A 17,480-nucleotide genomic window follows, 5' to 3' on the forward strand; every position below is an offset into this window, starting at 1 on the left:
TTGTTCCTAGAGACACTGTAGTATTGTTGATAGCCCTCATCTAAACCCCATACCAATTTTTTAAGTAAAATAATGTTGTATTGTCAGGAAAATAATTTAGAGTGCTAAACTCAAATTTTACCTTTCATTGTGCCTCAACAGATTGTTTCTGTTAATTAAGACAGCCATTATTAAAGTTATGCATATGAATCAAATACAGTACACTGTCTAAGGGCCTGATATTCAAAACCTCGCCGCTCAGATGAGATGATGTTAGAAGTCTTGTCAGTACGGCGAGGTCCTTAAAATAAAATTAGAAAAACAATTTGTTTCTAGAGAAATGTTTATGTTGCTATGTTTATGTGAAATGGAGACTTCTACAGTACAATACAAGGTCTAAAAAATCCCACAGATTTTGTATGATGTCTCTCCATGCCAGCGAGGTTTTGAATCTCAGGTCCTAAGAGAGCAATGAGTCTCTTGTATCTCACTATGGGCTGTGTCACTTCAGCGTCAGGGAACAAATGTTTCTGTAATAGTGTATGTAAATTAACAAATCTGGGTAACAGGCAGCCTTTGTTGGTGTACTGGAATCAAGGATTTGGACCACTGTCAATTTGCAAGGGAAAGGCTATTACAGTTCATGACCTGTAACTAGGGTTGCCACCTCGGCCAAGTTTTCCTGGACATTTATGAGTTACACATGCTGCAGGGTAAGCAGGGTAGAACATGTATTGTGCCTCTGGACATCACATGAATAGTGCTAATGAACAGCACAATACATGTTCCTCCCTGCTTACCCTTCAGCATGTGTAACTCATAAGTGTCCAGGAAAACATGGCCGAGGTGGCAGCCCTACCTGTAACTGAGAAGCAACTCAGCTAATCCACCTTAAAAAAGTCAAGCCATAGAGGAGGGGCTGGAGACTGACTGCTGGTGTTTCAGGAAGAATGTACTGTTTGCTGTACAGAGTACACAGGGTTTATATGTCGGCCCTAACCATGTAGGCTTGTGAGAGCAAGACACATAGTCGCACTGTTTTGCGTGCGTGAGAAGTGTGATTCACTTGTGTGAGTGCCAACGAAGTAGGGGGCACCAGCGCGGGCACACGGATTTCCCTGTAGGATACGCAATTTTAACAGGCACTGTGATCAAAAACTACGCAGCTATGAGGGACCCTGATTTACATGGATACAATGCACACTCAATGGTGATTATTACAGGAAGTTGAAGATTCTCATAAAGAAGACATGAGAAGCCTGTGTTTGCTACACCTGTTTGCCCTCCTGCAATCTCTGGCCGCAGGTACTATGTGGTTAGTGGCTGATAGTTGTTAGGCTTGTTCACATGTGGCTTTCTGATTTCCAGAGATATTCCTAACAAAACTCTGTAATGCTTTGTTTTGTCATTGTAAATTCTTAGGTTTTTTTTTAAATGTTATTTAAAGGGACAGTCAAGTATAAATTAAACTTTCATTATTCAGATAGGACTTTTAATTTTAATCGACTTTCCAATTTACTTTTATCATCAAATTTGCTTTTTTCTCTTGGTATTCTTAGTTTAAACTAAACATAGGTAGGCTCATATGCTAATGTCTAAGCCTTTGAGGGCTGCCTCTTATCACAGGCTTTTTAAATCTCTTTTCAACACAAAGAGACAGAAAGTACACGTGGGCCATATAGATAACACTGTGTTCAGGCACAGAAAGTTATTTAAGATCTAGCACAATACAATGCTAAATTTAAGACAATAGATAATAAACAGTCACAGTCATGTGATCAGGGGGCTGGAAGAAGGTTCCTAGATACAAGGTAATTACAAAGGTAAAAAGTACATTAATGTAACTGTGTTGGTTATGCAAAACTGGGGAATGAGTAATAAAGAGATTATCTATCTTTTAAAACAATAAAAAATTTATGGTTGACTGTCCCTTTAACAACAGAAATAAATAGGGTCTGAATACAGTGCTGGGAACTTTAACAATGCTAATTCTCAGGCACAGGTTATTAGATGCTTCCTGTCAGTTTTTGGCACTTCTGCCAAGTGATGGGCATGTACAGCATATGTGCGTATACCACTGAAACAGTGATAGCTTTTACTATAGGCATTTTTGCTAATACAAATATATTGTAAACATGTTTTGATTTAAAAGTAAAATGCTGTCATGCACATTTCAGTTTTTACCATTATGTTCCTTAGAAAGGACATAATATTGTAAAAATGTTTTCAGTCGAATATCAGTTCCTTTAGCTGAAAACGACGTAAACAACTGGGGATGATCACAATCCTTTTTGCAAAAGTATTGATTTTCAACAGAAAATATCCATAAAATGATCAAAGGTATTAGTGTAGATAAATAATTTTTTATGAAAGAATGTGATTCAGGCCCATAATAATACAGAGTATGGATACTGTCCTGTGCCTGTCAGTCTTTAGTGCCAGACAGCCATGCCAAATGCCAATCACGAAGGGATACACCTATACAGGTGCCGAGAATATATTTTGGCATTGGTGCATGTGTGGTTAGTTACGATGATGTCACCGGCACTCTGTTTATGTGTATGTGCCTGAAGTGCATTGATATCTTCTAGGCCTTAGTCCCTGGACAATGTACTGTAACATTTGAATCCCTTTGATCCATTTTACCTACTTGAGTGTATTACATTTTTACAAATAGCTCATTTACCTTTATTTTGTTATTTGAAAAACCTGACTGCCTGGTAAAACCACCACCTATTTTGAAACTATGAATACCTTTGTATTACCTAAAGAAAAGCTATGTAAGCAAGAATCACTGCAGCCCTGTAGGTGAGGGCGTAACAGATACTAAAATGTTAAAGGGACAATCTAGTCAAAATTAAACTTTTATGATTCCGATAGGGCATGTAATTTTAATCAATTTACCAATTTACTTTTATCATCAAATTAGCTTTGTTTCTCTTGGTATTCTTTGCTGAAAACTAAACCTAGGTAGGCTCATATGCTAATTTCTAAGCCCTTGAAGGCCTCCTCTTATCTCAAAGCATTTTGACAGTTTTTCACAGCTAGTTCATGTGTGCCATATAGACAACGTTGTGCTTACTCCCGTGAAGTTATTTATTTGGCAGGGCAGTCTGCAGAGGCTTAGACACAAGATAATCACAGAGGTAAAAAATGTATTAATATAACTGTCAGAAAACAGAAACACAGCGTTGCTCTGACTCAAGTGATTTTATTAGACACCAAAGAGAGTGCACAATACAATAGATTGCACTCACCAGATAAAACGATAAAAAGTGCCTTTGTGTCAAAGAGATCATGCAGATCACGCCGGGCAACAGTCCGTATATGGGACACTTGGAGTGCAATAGTATTAAGCAGCTCACGTGAATATAGTCACCACAGGAACAATAGGTGTTTCAGCGTGTGTGTGCAATTTCCAGGTAGTCAGGCGTGTACTATTTCCTCAACGCGTTTCTACCAAACGCTTTCAACTGAAACTAAAAATGCATGCCTAGATCCTCCTACAGACTGTAGGAGGAACTAGGCATGCATTTTTAGTATTTCCTCAACGCGTTTCTCCCGAACGCTTTCACCTGTAACTAAATATGCATGCCTAGCTCCTCCTACAGACTGTAGGAGGAGCTAGGCATGCATTTTTAGTTACAGTTAAAATTGTATCTGAATAGTGAAATACAAATTTTGGGTTTTATGTCCCTTTTAATAAAATGCTTTATTAGTGTATATATATATATATATATATATATATGTATGTATATATATGTATAGTATCTCACGAAAGTGAGTACACCCCTCACATTTTTGTAAATATTTTATTATATCTTTTCATGCGACAACACTGAAGAAATTACACTTTGCTACAATGTAAAGTAGAGAGTGTACAGCCTGTATAACAGTGTAAATTTGCTCTCCCCTCAAAATAACTCAACACACAGTCATTAATGTCTAAACCGTTGGCAACAAAAGTGAGTACACCCCATAGTGGAAATGTCCAAATTGGCCCGATTAGCCATTTTCTCTCTCCGGCGTCATGTGACTCATTAGTGTTACAAGGTTTTAGGTGTGAATGGGGAGCAGGTGTGTTAAATTTGGTGTTAGCGCTCTTACACTCTCTCATACTGGTCACTGGAAGTTCAACATGGCACCTCATGGCAAATAACTCTCTGAGGATCTGAAAAAACAAATTGTTGCTCTACATAAAGATGGTCTAGGCTATAAGAAGATTGCCAAGACCTTGAAACTGAGCTGCAGCACGGTGGGCAAAACCATATAGAGTTTTCACAGGACAGGCTCCACTCAGAACAGGCCTCGCCATGGTCGACCAAAGAAGTTGAGTGCACATGCTCAGCGTCATATCCAGAGGTTGTCTTTTGGAAATATACATATGAGTGCTGCCAGCATTGCTGCAGAGGTTGAAGGGGTGGGGGGGTCAGCCTGTAAGTGCTCAGACCATATGCTGCACAATGCATCAAATTGGTCTGCATGGCTGTCATCCCAGAAGGAAACCTCTTCTAAATATAATGCACAAGAAAGCCTGCAAACAGTTTGCTGAAGACAAGCAGACTAAGGACATGAATTGCAGGAACCATGTTCTGTGGTCCGATGAGACCAAGATAAACTTATTTGGTTCAGATGGTGTAAAGCGTGTGTGGCAGCAACCAGGTGAGGAGTACAAAGACAACTGTGTCTTGCCTACAATCAAGCATGGTGGTGGGAGTGTCATGGTCTGGGTCTGCATGAGTGCTGCTGGCACTGGGGATCTACAGTTCATTGAGGGAACCATGAATGCCAACATGTACTGTGACATACTGTAGCAAAGCATGATCCTGTCCCTTCGGAGACTGGCCCGCAGGGCAGTATTCCAACATGATAATGACCACAAACACACCTCCAAGACGACCACTGCCTTGCTAAAGAAGCTGAGGGTAAAGGTGATGGACTGGCCAAGCATGTCTCCAGACTTAAACCCTATTGAGCATCTGTGGGGCATCCTCAAATGGAAGGTGGATGAGCACAAGGTCTCTAACATTCACCAGCTCCGTGATGTTGTCATGGAGGAGTGGAAGAGGACTCCAGAGGCAACCTGTAAAGCTCTGGTGAACTTCATGCCCAAGATGGTTAGGACAGTGCTGGAAAATAATGGTGGCCACACAAAATATTGACACTTTGTGGTTTAGACATTAATGGCTGTGTGTTGAGTTATTTTGAAGGGACAGCAAATTTACACTGGTATACAGGCTGTACACTCACTACTTTACATTGTAGCAAAGTGTAATTTCTTCAGTGTTGTCACATGAAAAGATATAATAAAATATTTACAAAAAAAAAATGTGAGGGGCGTACTCACTTTTGTGAGATAATATATATATATATATATATATATATATATATATATATATATACACATTTAAAGGGTAAAAGCTAAATTAAAAACTATCTAAGCCGGCAAAACAACAGTCCCATAATGCTCTAATAAAAAGTTCAGCATGGCCATTAGTATGTAAAACTCCAGCTACACTAATGCACCACTATATAATTCCTCTTAAAGCCGGTTTCCAGTGCAAATATCTTTGCTCCAGCGTTACAGCAATACCTGACCGCAGTTTTTGCTACACATTAAAGTGAATGTAAAGTTTAATGAAGAAGTGCCAGGTATCTAAAAATACACCATTTTACGCCAAAGCAGGGCATGTCAATCACGCCAAACGAACAAGTAGTGGAAGAAAGTCAAAAGAAGCAGATTCTGCTTATTAAATTTGTGGATGCAGGCTTGTTCATACAAAAACTTGCTCTGCATACCATGAAAAGCTGAGAATGCAGCTCAATATATTTACCTTTAAGTCACATATGCCTGCAGCAAGGGGTGGACTGGACAAGGAGGAAGGGTTGCAAATCCCCCAGGCTACTCTTGGTGATGTAATGAGGTCAGAAGGTGTAGTACTCGGCAGTTTATTTATTATTATTATTTTTTAGGTAAGCTATTTAAATATGTATCTGTCTACAACATGTGTATATAAAATGCACACATACTGTATATATGTAAAGTTTGTAACTGTAGATATATTCACACCATGCTGTCTGTCCCTAAACTTCCCTGCTTGCCTGCCCAGCCCAGTGCCCAATTTACTGAGCATCTTAGCTGTAGATTGCCGCATGTACTCTGTGGGCTGCCCTACATGCAGGTCGTAGAAGGGGCAACGTGATAACCAAGGACACAGTACCATATTTTTTAAATATCAAATATAGCATTCAAAAGGGGTTGGTTGATATAACTAGGCAACTGGGTAGTAGTTGCCCCCTGTGCCAAAACATGCCAGTTGTCCCCTGCCTGCAGAGTTCTTTCTCATCTCCCTGCCTCAGGCCGTTCTTTTTTTACTCCGATCTCCCTTGTGACATCAAGCTCACAGCCATTCCTGTGCTTGATATTCACTGACCGCAGTAAAAGCTCTTTAGGTTCTCAAATGGCACTTGGTACATAACAACTACCAGCAGGTGAATCTGGCTCATAGCCATCAGAGTTTGCCCCTAAAGATGGTCCAAGGCACAGACTAGCCGGTGAATACTGTGCACAAATTTACCCGGGACAAAGTCAAAATTCAACTTTCATGATTCAAATAGACGTAAACATTTTCTAGTCTACGTGGATTGTCATATTTGCATTCTCTTGGTGTCTTTTGTTGAAAAATAACCCTAGGTGGGTTTAAGGGAGCTCAGGAACGTGCAAGTGTCTTAACATTCTGTAGCAGCAGTGATTTTTCAAACATTGTTGCAAACACTGCTACCATGGAGTGCTAGAGATACGTGCATGCTCCTCAGCTCCTGTGAGCCCCTCTAGCTTTACTCTTAAACACAGGACACCAAGAAATAAAGAAAATCTAATAAAAAAGTACTTTTTTTTTTTTTTTTTTTTTTAAACTTAATTATGTTTTAATTTTGACTTCACTTGTCCTTTTAAATTAAATAATAGAAAATGTATCCATTTATGTATATTTTGTACACTGAAAGGGGCGTTAAAGCCAATTTTCTATCTATAAATCAGAAATTATTAACTAGTTTGCAGAATATCTACATCAAAAATAAATGTTTTAACCCCTCAAGGACCAGCGATGTACCCTGTACGCCGCTGTTCTTTCTATGTGGATTGTGTTATTAATTATTATTTCTGTTGACCAGCAGGTCGGAGAGTTATTATAAACAAGCAAACCCTTAAAGACCACTAATGTACATGGTACGTCAGTCATTAAGGGGTTAAATACATTAATCACTATCATTTTGTTAGAAGAAAACATGCATTGTTTTGCAGTTCTGAGACACACCCCTTGAAAAGCCTATTCATTGATTGTTAATTTATTTTGCTGTGGCCAATTAGGGACATATATAACATGCTTCTGCACATATTAACCAATCACAGCATAGCATGTAGTTTCAGGGTTTGGCATTCAACTGAATTCACTTGTGTCTCTTTGGGGAAAGCAAACATTACATTTTTCAGAGTTAGATTCCTGGAAAAGCAGGCAAAATAATTACAGTGCATTGCAAAGTTTTTTTTTTAAATTCTGCATAAGTAAAATATTTGGGGCTTAGGTTATTTCAGTGATCACATGGGCTAAAATGTAACAATTCCTGCCTGACAACTTCCCAGTTGCTATTGTGCTTCCACAGTCAGACAGGATCATTACTCTACGGCAGAAAACCCATCAATAACCCAACAGCTTTTTTAAAAGATAATTTATTATTTGTGGCATTGCTAAACCAACAGCTTTTTTCAAAGTTATTCTATTATATATATATACACACACACATACAGTTGTACTCATAAGTTTACATACCCTGGCAGAATTTATGATTTCTTGGCCATTTTTCAGAGAATATGAATGATAACACAAAAACTTTTCTTTCACTCATGGTTAGTGTTTGGTTGAAGCCATTTATTATCAATCAACTGTGTTTACTCTTTTTAAATCCTAATGACAACAGAAACTACCCAAATGACCCTGATCAAAAGTTTACATACCCTGGTGATTTTGGCCTGATAACATGCACACAAGTTGACACAAAGCGGTATGAATGGCTATTAAAGGTAACCATCCTCACCTGTGATCTGTTTTCTTGTAATTAGTATGTGTGTATAAAAGGTCAATGAGTTTCTGGACTCCTGACAGACCCTTGCATCTTTCATCCAGTGCTGCATGTTTCTGGATTCTGAGTCATGGGGAAAGCAAAAGAATTGTCAAAGAATCTGCGGGAAAAGGTAGTTGAACTGTATAAAACAGGAAAGGAATATAAAAAGATATCCAAGGAATTGAGAATGCAAATCAGCAGTTTTCAAACTCTAATCAAGAAGTGGAAAATGAGGGGTTCTGTTGAAACCAAACCATGGTCAGGTAGACCAACTAAAATTTCAGCCACAACTACCAGGAAAATTGTTTGGGATGCAAAGACAAACCCACAAATAACTTCAGGTGAAATGCAGGACATGTGGTGTGGCTGTTTCAAGATGCACAATAAGGAGGCACTTGAAGAAAGATGGGCTGCATGGTCGAGTCGCCAGTAGAAAGCCATTACTACGCAAATGCCACAAAGTATCCTGCTTACAATACGCCAAACAGCACAGAGACAAAACCTCAAACCTTCTGGCATAAAGTCATTTGGAGTTATGAGACCAAAATTGAGCTTTTTGGCCATAACCATAAACGCTACATTTGGAGAGGAGTCAACAAGGCCTATGATGAAAGGTACACCATTCCTACTGTTACACACAGAGGTGGATCGCTGATGTTTTGGGGATGTGTGAGCTACAAAGGCACAGGAAATTTGGTCAGAATTGATGGCAAGATGAATGCAGTATGTTATCAAACAGAACGCCTCATTTTCCATTTCTTGATTAGAGTTTGAACACTGCTGATTTGCATTCTCAATTCCTTGGATATCTTTTTATAACCCATTCCTGTTTTATACAGTTCAACTTCCTTTATCCCACAGATACTTTGACAATTCTTTTTCTTTCCCTATGACTCAGAATCCAGATACGTCAGTGCAGCACTGGATGATAGATGCAAGGGTCTGTCAGGAGTCCAGAAACTCTTTGACCTTTTACACACACACAATAATTACAAGCAAACAGATCACAGGTGAGGATGGTTACCTTTAATAGCCATTCAAACCCCTTTGTGTCAACTTGTGTGCATGTTATCAGGCCAAAATCACCAGGATATGTAAACTTTTGATCAGGGTCATTTGGGTAGTTTCTGTTGTCATGATTTTAAAAAGAGTAAACACAGTTGATTGATAATAAATGGCTTGAGTTGCACCATGAGTGAAAGAAAAGTTTTTGTGTTATCATTCATATTCTCTGAAAAATGGCTAAGAAACCATAAATTCTGCCAGGGTATGTAAACTTATGAGCACAACTGTATATATATTCATTAAAATTATGGTGGAGATAAAAGTCTGAGATTAAAATCATCCATTTCTCAAAAGTAAATCAATATAAATTGTTACTTAGGAAACTAGCACTTCTGGGCAAGTATCAACACTTGCTTTTACCTAGTAACACTCCATATACACTGTTACCAATGCACAAGAGGATTCTGGGTAAGAAATGCAAATTAAATATCCAACATCTCATATTTTTTGCTTCATTCTGTGTTTACACACAGTGTTTCTCTAATAGAAAGAATGCAGCAATACAGAAATCAACATAAGACAGCATGTTTCGTTCTTGTTCAGTAGCAGATAGATTTCTGATTGCTGCTTAGGTAAAGCTTATTTCAGTGTTTAAATCAAAATTCATTTAAATTATGGTGGAGATAAAAGTCAGAGTTTAAAATCCTCCATGTCTCAAAAGTAAATCAATATAAATTGTTGCATAGGAAATTAACACATCTGGGCAAGTATAACAAGAACTAAAAAGGCTGTCTAGTGGTGATTTCTGTATTGCTGCATTCTCCCTAATAGAGAATCACTGTGTGTAAACACAGAATGAAGCAAAAAATCTGAGATGTTGGATATCTAATTTGCATATCTTGCCCAGAATCCTCTTGTGCATTGGTAACAGTGTATATGGAGTTACTGGGTAAAAGCAAGCGGGGATACTTGCCCAGATGTGCTAATTTCCTATGCAACAATTATATTGATTTATAGTGGATATTTTGGGAAATGGTTAAAAATGTGTTTCTTTATTTTTCAAGGAGAATCTAAATACCAATTTTCCCATCTTTAACATCGTCGGTTTTTGAGATATAGGTATCCTCATAAATCAGCCCCCCCTTTTGACCTCCCCTTAAGTGGATTTTCGGGAAATGGTAAAACACATGTTGTTTTTTTATTTTTCAAGGAGAGTCTAAATACTAATTTCCATGTCTGTAACATTGTCGGTTTTTGAGATATAGATATTCTTATAAATCAGCTCCCTCTTTTAACCCCCCTTAAGTGGATTTTTGGGGAAATGGTTAAACACACTTTCTTTATTTTTCAAGGAGAATCTAAATACCAATTTTCATGTCTGTAACATATTTGGTTTTTGAGATATAAGTTTCCTCATAAATCAGCCCCTCCTTCTTTTGACCCCCCCTTAAGTGGATTTTCATGAAATGTTAAAACATGTATTTTTTTATTTTTAAAGGAGAATCTAAATACCAATTTTCACGTCTGTAACATCTTTGGCTTTTGAGATATAGTTATCCTCATAAATCAGCCCCCCCTTTTGAACCGCTTTAAGTTGATTTGTGGGAAATGGTAAAACACGTGTTTCTTTTTGAGATATAGGTTTCCTCATAAATCAGCCCCTCCTTCTTTTGACCCCCCCTTAAGTGGATTTTCATGAAATGTTAAAACATGTATTTTTTTATTTTTGAAGGAGAATCTAAGTACCAATTTTCACATCTGTAACATCGTCGGTTTTTGAGATATAGATATCCACATAAATCAGCACCCCCGTTTAACCGCCCCTTAAGTGGACTTTGGGGAAATGGTAAAACACATGTTTCTTTATTTTTCAAGGAGAATCTAAATACCAATTTTCACATCTGTAACATTATCGGTTTTTGAGATATAGGTAGCCTCTTAAATCAGCCCCCCCTTTTAATCCCCCTTAAGTGGATTTTTGGGGAAATGGTAAAACAAGTGTTTCTTTATTTTTCAAGGAGAATCTAAGTACCAATTTTCATGTCTGTAACATCGTCGGTTTTTGAGATATAGGTATCCTCATAAATCAGCCCTCCTTTTGACCCCCCTTAAGTGGATTTTGGGGAAATGATAAAACATTTTTCTTTATTTTTCAATTAGAATCTAAATACCAATTTCACATCTGTAACATCTTTGGTTTTTGATATATAGGTATCCTCATAAATCAGCCCCCCTTTTGATCCCCCTTAAGTGGATTTTCTGGAAATGGTAAAACGCATGTTTTTTATTTTTCAAGGAGAATCTAAATACCAATTTCACATCTGTAACATCACCGGTTTTTGAGATATAGGTATCCTCATAAATCAGCCCCCTCTTTTAAACCCCCTCAAGTGGATTTTGGGGAAATGGTAAAACACATGTTTCTTTTGCTCTCTTTATCCCCCCTCTCTCTCCCCCTTTTTTTGCTTTCTCTCCCCCTCTCTTTTGCGCTCTCTCCCCCCTCTCTTTTGTGCTCTCTCCCCCTCTCTTTTGTGCACTCTCTCGCTCCACCTCTCTTTTGCTCTCTCTCCCCCTCTCTTTTGCTCTCTCTCCACCCTCTCTTTTGCTCTCTCTCCGCCCTCTCTTTTGCTCTCTCTCCGCCCTCTCTTTTGCTCTCTTTCTCCCCCTCTCTTTTGCTCACTCTCCCCCCTCTCTTTTGCTCTCTTTCTCATCCTCTCTTTTGCTCTCTCTCTCCCCCCTCTCTTTTGCTCTCTCTCTCCCCTCTTTTGCTCTTTTCCCTCTCTTTTGCTTTCTCTCCCCCCTTTCTTTTGCTCTCTCTCTCCCCCCCCCCTCTCTTTTGCACTCTCTCTCCCCCCTCTTAAGTGGATTTTGGGGAAAGGGTAAAACACGTGTTTCTTTATTTTTCAAGGAGAATCTAAATACCAATATCCACGTCTGTAACATCGTCGGTTTTTGAGATATAGGTATCCTCATAAATCAGCCCCCCCTTTTGAACCCCTTTAAGTGGATTTTGGGGAAATGGTAAAACACATGTTTCTTTATTTTTCAAGGAGAATCAAAATACCAATTTTCACGTCTGTAACATCATCGGTTTTTGAGATATAGGTATCCTCATAAAAAAGTTCACCCCCCTTTTTCAACCCCTTAGGGACGTAATTTCCAAAAATCGTTCTTTAATGGGTGCCTACCTCATAAAAACAACGTACCTTCCAAATTTCACGTTCTTTCACGGTTTGAGCTGGGCTTTGATGAGTCAGTCAGCCAGGACTTCTTTTATATATATATATCTACTGAGCATACCATATATTGTCATCAAGGCATCTATAAATTGGTATCAAATCTATTTTATTGTTTTATTTCTGACTAGTCCTAAAGCCCGTTTACACGGGCCATTTTTTGCAGTACAGTGGTCCCACCCCTTGCTCTCAAATCCCTCTCTTTTGCTTTCTCTCTCCCCCCTCTCTTTTGCTCTCTCCCCCCTCTCTTTTGCTCTCTCCCCCCTCTCTGTTGTGCTCTCTCCCCCTCTCTTTTGCGCACTCTCTCGCTCCACCTCTTTTGCGCTCTCTCTCCCCCTCTCTTTTGCTCTCTCTCCCCCCTCTCTTTTGCTCTCTTTCTCCCCCTCTCTTTTGCTCTCTCTCCCCCCCCTCTCTTTTGCTCTCTCTCTCCCCCCTCTCTTTTGCTCACTCTCCCCCCTCTCTTTTGCTCTCTCTCTCTCCCCCACTCTTTTGTGCTCTCTCTCCCCCTCTCTATTGTGCTCTCTCTCTCTCCCTCTCTCCCTCTCTATTGTGCTCTCTCCCCCTCTCTATTGTGCTCTCTCTCCCCCTCTCTATTGTGCTCTCTCTCTCCCCCTCTCTTTTGCGCTCTCTCTCTCTCTCTCTCTCTCTCTCCACCTCTCTTTTACTCTCTCTCTCCCCTCTTTTGCGCTCTCCTTCCCCCTCTTTTTTGTTCTCTCTCTCTCTCTCCCCCCCCTCTCTCTCCCCCTCTCTTTTGATCTCTCTCTCTCCCCTCTCTTTTGCTCTCTCTCCCCTCTCTTTTACTCTCTATCCCCCCCCCTCTCTTTTGCTCTCTCTCTCTCTCTCTCTCTCTCTCTCCCTCCCCCACTTTTTTGCTCTCTCTCTCCCCTCTCTTTTGCTCTTCCCCCTCTCTTTTGCTCTGTCATCTCTCTTTTGCTCTCTCTCCCCTCTCGTTTGCTCTTTCCCATCTCTTTTGCTCTCTCCCCCTCTCTCTCTCTCTCTCTCTCTCTCTCTCTGTCTCTGTCTCTCTCTGTCTCTCTCTGTCTGTCTCTCTCTCTCTCTCTCTCTCTCTCTCTCTCTCCTCTCTCTCTCTCCTCTCTCTCTCTCCTCTCTCTCTCTCTCTCTCCTCTCTCTCTCTCTCCTCTCTCTCTCTCCTCTCTCTCCTCTCTCTCTCTCCTCTCTCTCTCTCTCTCCTCTCTTTTGATCTGAGTCTCCTACATGCAGCGCCCACCCCGCCATGCATGGTCCTGTCCCTGCCATGCCAGATTGTCATTTCGCTGACAGCAGATCAGGTAGATTCTAAGGCCAGGTGTGCTTGCCCTTGCGCTGTCTCTACTGCGCATGACAGCTTCGGACAAACACACTTGGCCTTTTATATTATAGGATATAACAGTATATATTGACAATTGCTTTTATATATATATATATATATATATATATATATATATATACTGTCCTCCTGCACTTTATATTGTAAATACCATCTATTCTATCCCAAAAAAATTGCCACCTAAAAATGTATAGATTTATAGACAACGTGAGAGTGGGATATTAGTTTTTTTTCCCACTTTTTTTTTCTCTATTGACTTCCATGGGGGAATATGTGAACATGCACGTGATAGTCTAGCTTTGGATTTTTATGCTCATCGGGTTAGCGCAAGAGCGAAAACAATTTACTTTCAACTCATAGTATGAGCGCAACCCGACGAGTGCAAAAATCTTACTTCTCGTGCAATTAACGCTCAAGCAGGAGCTTTGTAGACATCTTAAATAACCATGCTTAGAATGTTTTTTGCTTGGAGTAAAACTGCACCAATAAACTTTACTTTATGGAAAATGTATTTGTTTCCAAAGGGTAGTGCACACTGCACAGTTTATTTTCAGGTGACAGACTATAAAACCATTGTGAGGTCACTGTGTGCAAAGCCTCTAATACAGGCGCAACAGGCCTTTTGCTATATTTCCTGCTACTACACATTCGTTCTAAACAAACGTCACAACATTTGACATTTTGTTTTTGTTTATAATGTGTAACAATTTAATTTTCAATTTCAAATGGCAAAACAAATTTCAAGGGGAACATTTTTGTTCTACTGTTCAAATTTCAAAACAAATTTCAGCATCAGCCATAACGGCAAATAACCATTATGGCTCTTTTTGACAATAACTTGAGCCCCATTGAGGAACAAATTGAAAGATGAGTGTCACCAATTTAAAGGGATAGGAAATTCAAAATGAAACTTGCATGATTCAGATAGAGCATGTCATTTTAAGACACTTTAAATTTACTTCTAGTTGTATATGTGCTTTGTTCTCTTGGTATCCTTTGTTTAAAAAGAATACGTACATATTCTACACTAGTGGGAGGTAGCTGCTGATTGGTGCCTGCACACATTTGTCTCTGGTGATTGGCTAACTAGATGTGTTCAACTAGCTGCCAGTAGTGCAATGCTGTTCCTTCAGCAAAGGATAACAAGATAATGGACTCCATGTACTAAGCCGTCAATTCATCCGTCATTTTAGACGCGGATAAACTCGCCGTTACTCGCCGCGGGCGAAATGGTGTCCGCTGTCACTATGTACTAATAATCCCCCAATAAATAGACAAGTCTAGCCCGCCGCGAGCAGTGGCGGATTATTGATAAATTTGACGTCTCGCTCGCCGCGACTAAGCTGATGTACTTAACTTTCAGTTGAATTGTCTGGCCACTTATTAACACGTGACATGCAAGGTGTCACGAACATCATAGTAGTCGCGGGAATAGAATTTTGCTCCTATAAAAGTTCAACTTATCTAAACAACTTTATTATTGTTCTAAATTTTTTGAAGAGTGATAACAGAGCGTTATTTATGTAATATTTATTTACAATTTGGATATGGCTTCATCTGGATCTGATAATATATAAATATTAATATAAAAATTATTATAAAGATTGACAACTATACAATACAAATTTAAAATATAGATTACTCTTTAATTACAGTCGACAAATTTGGCGCAATTTATGTACATGGAAATGAGAGACAAATTAGACGCCAGTTATGCTGTACAATGCTGATATTACTGCCTTTTATATATGTCTAGACTGGCGTCTAGATTGACTTTCCTATTGTTTTGTACCTTGCCCGCCACCTAAAAGGTGGCGAGGCAAAAATAACGAGGTGGGAGCGGAAATTGTAGCGAGCGGGCAAATAGATTTTTTAGTACATTCGTTTTTGGCGAGTTGGTGGTCAAATGTGTCTAATTACAGTGAAAAATGGAGAGGTAGCGAGGTTTGGCGGATAAGTACGCTCGCAATTTTAATGATGCGAGTTTGAACATAGTTGACGACTTTGTACATATCAGTTTGCGAGTTTTGACGCGAGATTTGTTGCGGGTAGCTCGCTGACTGCTTAGTACATGGAGCCCAATGAAGCAAATATTATAATAGAAGTAAATTGGAAAGTTGTGTAAAATTGTATGTTCTAGACCACTGGTTTTCAACCTGTCCTCAGGCCTCCCCAACAGTCCAGGTTTTCTGGATAACTTTGGACAAGAGCAGGTAAAATAACCGTTTACTAATCAACTGATTGGTTCACCTGTGCTCTAGTTCAGATGACCTCAAAATGTGGCCTGTTAGGGAGGTCTGAGAACAGGTTTGAAAACCAGTGTTATCTAGACAAATCATGAAATACAAGTTTCCTGTCCCTTTAATAATAATAATAATAATAATAATAATAATAATAATAATAATATATATATAAAATCACATTACATAGTTGATTTTACTGACCTACCAGCTAAAAATAGCTAATATTTTTTATCCAATGTTTGTTGCACAAATGAATATTAGCTCAATGTATATTAAATTATCCAATTAATGGCTAGCTTGAGTAACATTAATAAATAGCAGAATTTTTTTAAAACAATGCAAAATATTACCATTTTCTGTGGAGAATGTATTTTAAATATTAATGCAAGTTGTTTTGAGACTCTTTAACCAAGATTTTAGTACAATTCAACATATCTGTGAGATGAAGAAATCTTTTATATAACATTTAGTTCTATAGTGTAGGATCCTGTAAATTATTTGAAGAATGCTATTAGTTTTTTTATTTTTAGACCAACAGCTAATCTCTATTTGCTTTGCTTTTTATGGCTAGCTGTCAGTGTTTTTCAAGGGCAGCTACCCAAGTGGAATGTAGCTTAGGTTTTTTAGTGTAAGGTTCTTTTATTTTGGGGGGTTTGGTGGGTGGGAGGATTTTACTGTTAGGGGGGACATGATGTATTTTAGATGTAAAAAAGCTGATTATCTTGGGGCAATGCCCTGTAAAAAGTCATTTTAAGGGCTACTGGTAGTTTATTTTTAGATTAGGGGGTGTTTTTATTTTTGGTGGGCTTTTTATTTTCATAGGGATAAGGTTTAATTTTTTAAAATTTGGTAATTTGATTTTTTATTTTCTGTAATGTTAACCTTTTTTATGTTTTGTAAACTTAGCTTTTTTATTTTTTGTAACTTTAGAATTTATTAGTTTAGGTAATTTGGGTAAATTTAGGGGGTGTTAGGTTAGGGGGTGTAAGGTTAGAGTGCTTAGCTATTTAATTTATTTGCTTTGTGGGTTATGGTGGTTTAAGGGGTTAATAAGTTAATTAGGTTTATTGCAATGTGGGGGTTTTGCGGTTTAGGGGTTAATAGGATAATTAGGGTTATTGCGATGTGGGGGTTTTGCAGTTTAGGGGTTAATAGGGTAATTAGGTTTATTGCGATGTGGGGGGTTTTCGGATTAGGGGTTATTAATTTTAATTTTACTTGCGATTTTTTGGGGGATGGCGGAAATATAGGTAAAGAAGTGTTAGGTTTATTATTGGGAGGCGGCTCAGTCTACACATTATTTATACAGTCACAATGCATAGTGACTGTATAAATAATGTAGACACTGACACTTCTATAATAAGCATTTGTAATATATATATAATGTACATACTGACACTTTAAATAATTTATCATTTAGCCTTATATTTTGAAAGGAAGTGTATGTATAAGTGTCAGTTTGTACATGATTTTTATCAATGCTTATTTTTTCAGTGTTGGTGTCTACATTATTGATACAGTAACTATGCATTGTTACAGTATAAATTATGTGTGGGTGGAGTTACGGAA

The 17,480-nt window shown here is 38.5% G+C and overlaps 1 protein-coding gene across 1 annotated transcript in view; it reads left to right on the top strand.

Annotated features, from left to right (window-relative positions):
* The first annotated feature begins 903 nt into the window (after window positions 1-903).
* LOC128652954 (interferon gamma receptor 2) overlaps window positions 904-17,480 on the top strand; it is an 87,495-nt gene continuing 70,918 nt past the window's right edge. Inside the window, exon 1 of the mRNA XM_053705964.1 lies at window positions 904-1,284. Coding sequence (XP_053561939.1) covers window positions 1,230-1,284 — 55 coding nt within the window. The 5' untranslated portion in view covers window positions 904-1,229. The remainder of the gene's footprint in view (window positions 1,285-17,480) is intronic.

Source organism: Bombina bombina, chromosome 3 (assembly GCF_027579735.1).
Source record: "Bombina bombina isolate aBomBom1 chromosome 3, aBomBom1.pri, whole genome shotgun sequence".
NCBI lineage: Eukaryota > Metazoa > Chordata > Amphibia > Anura > Bombinatoridae > Bombina > Bombina bombina.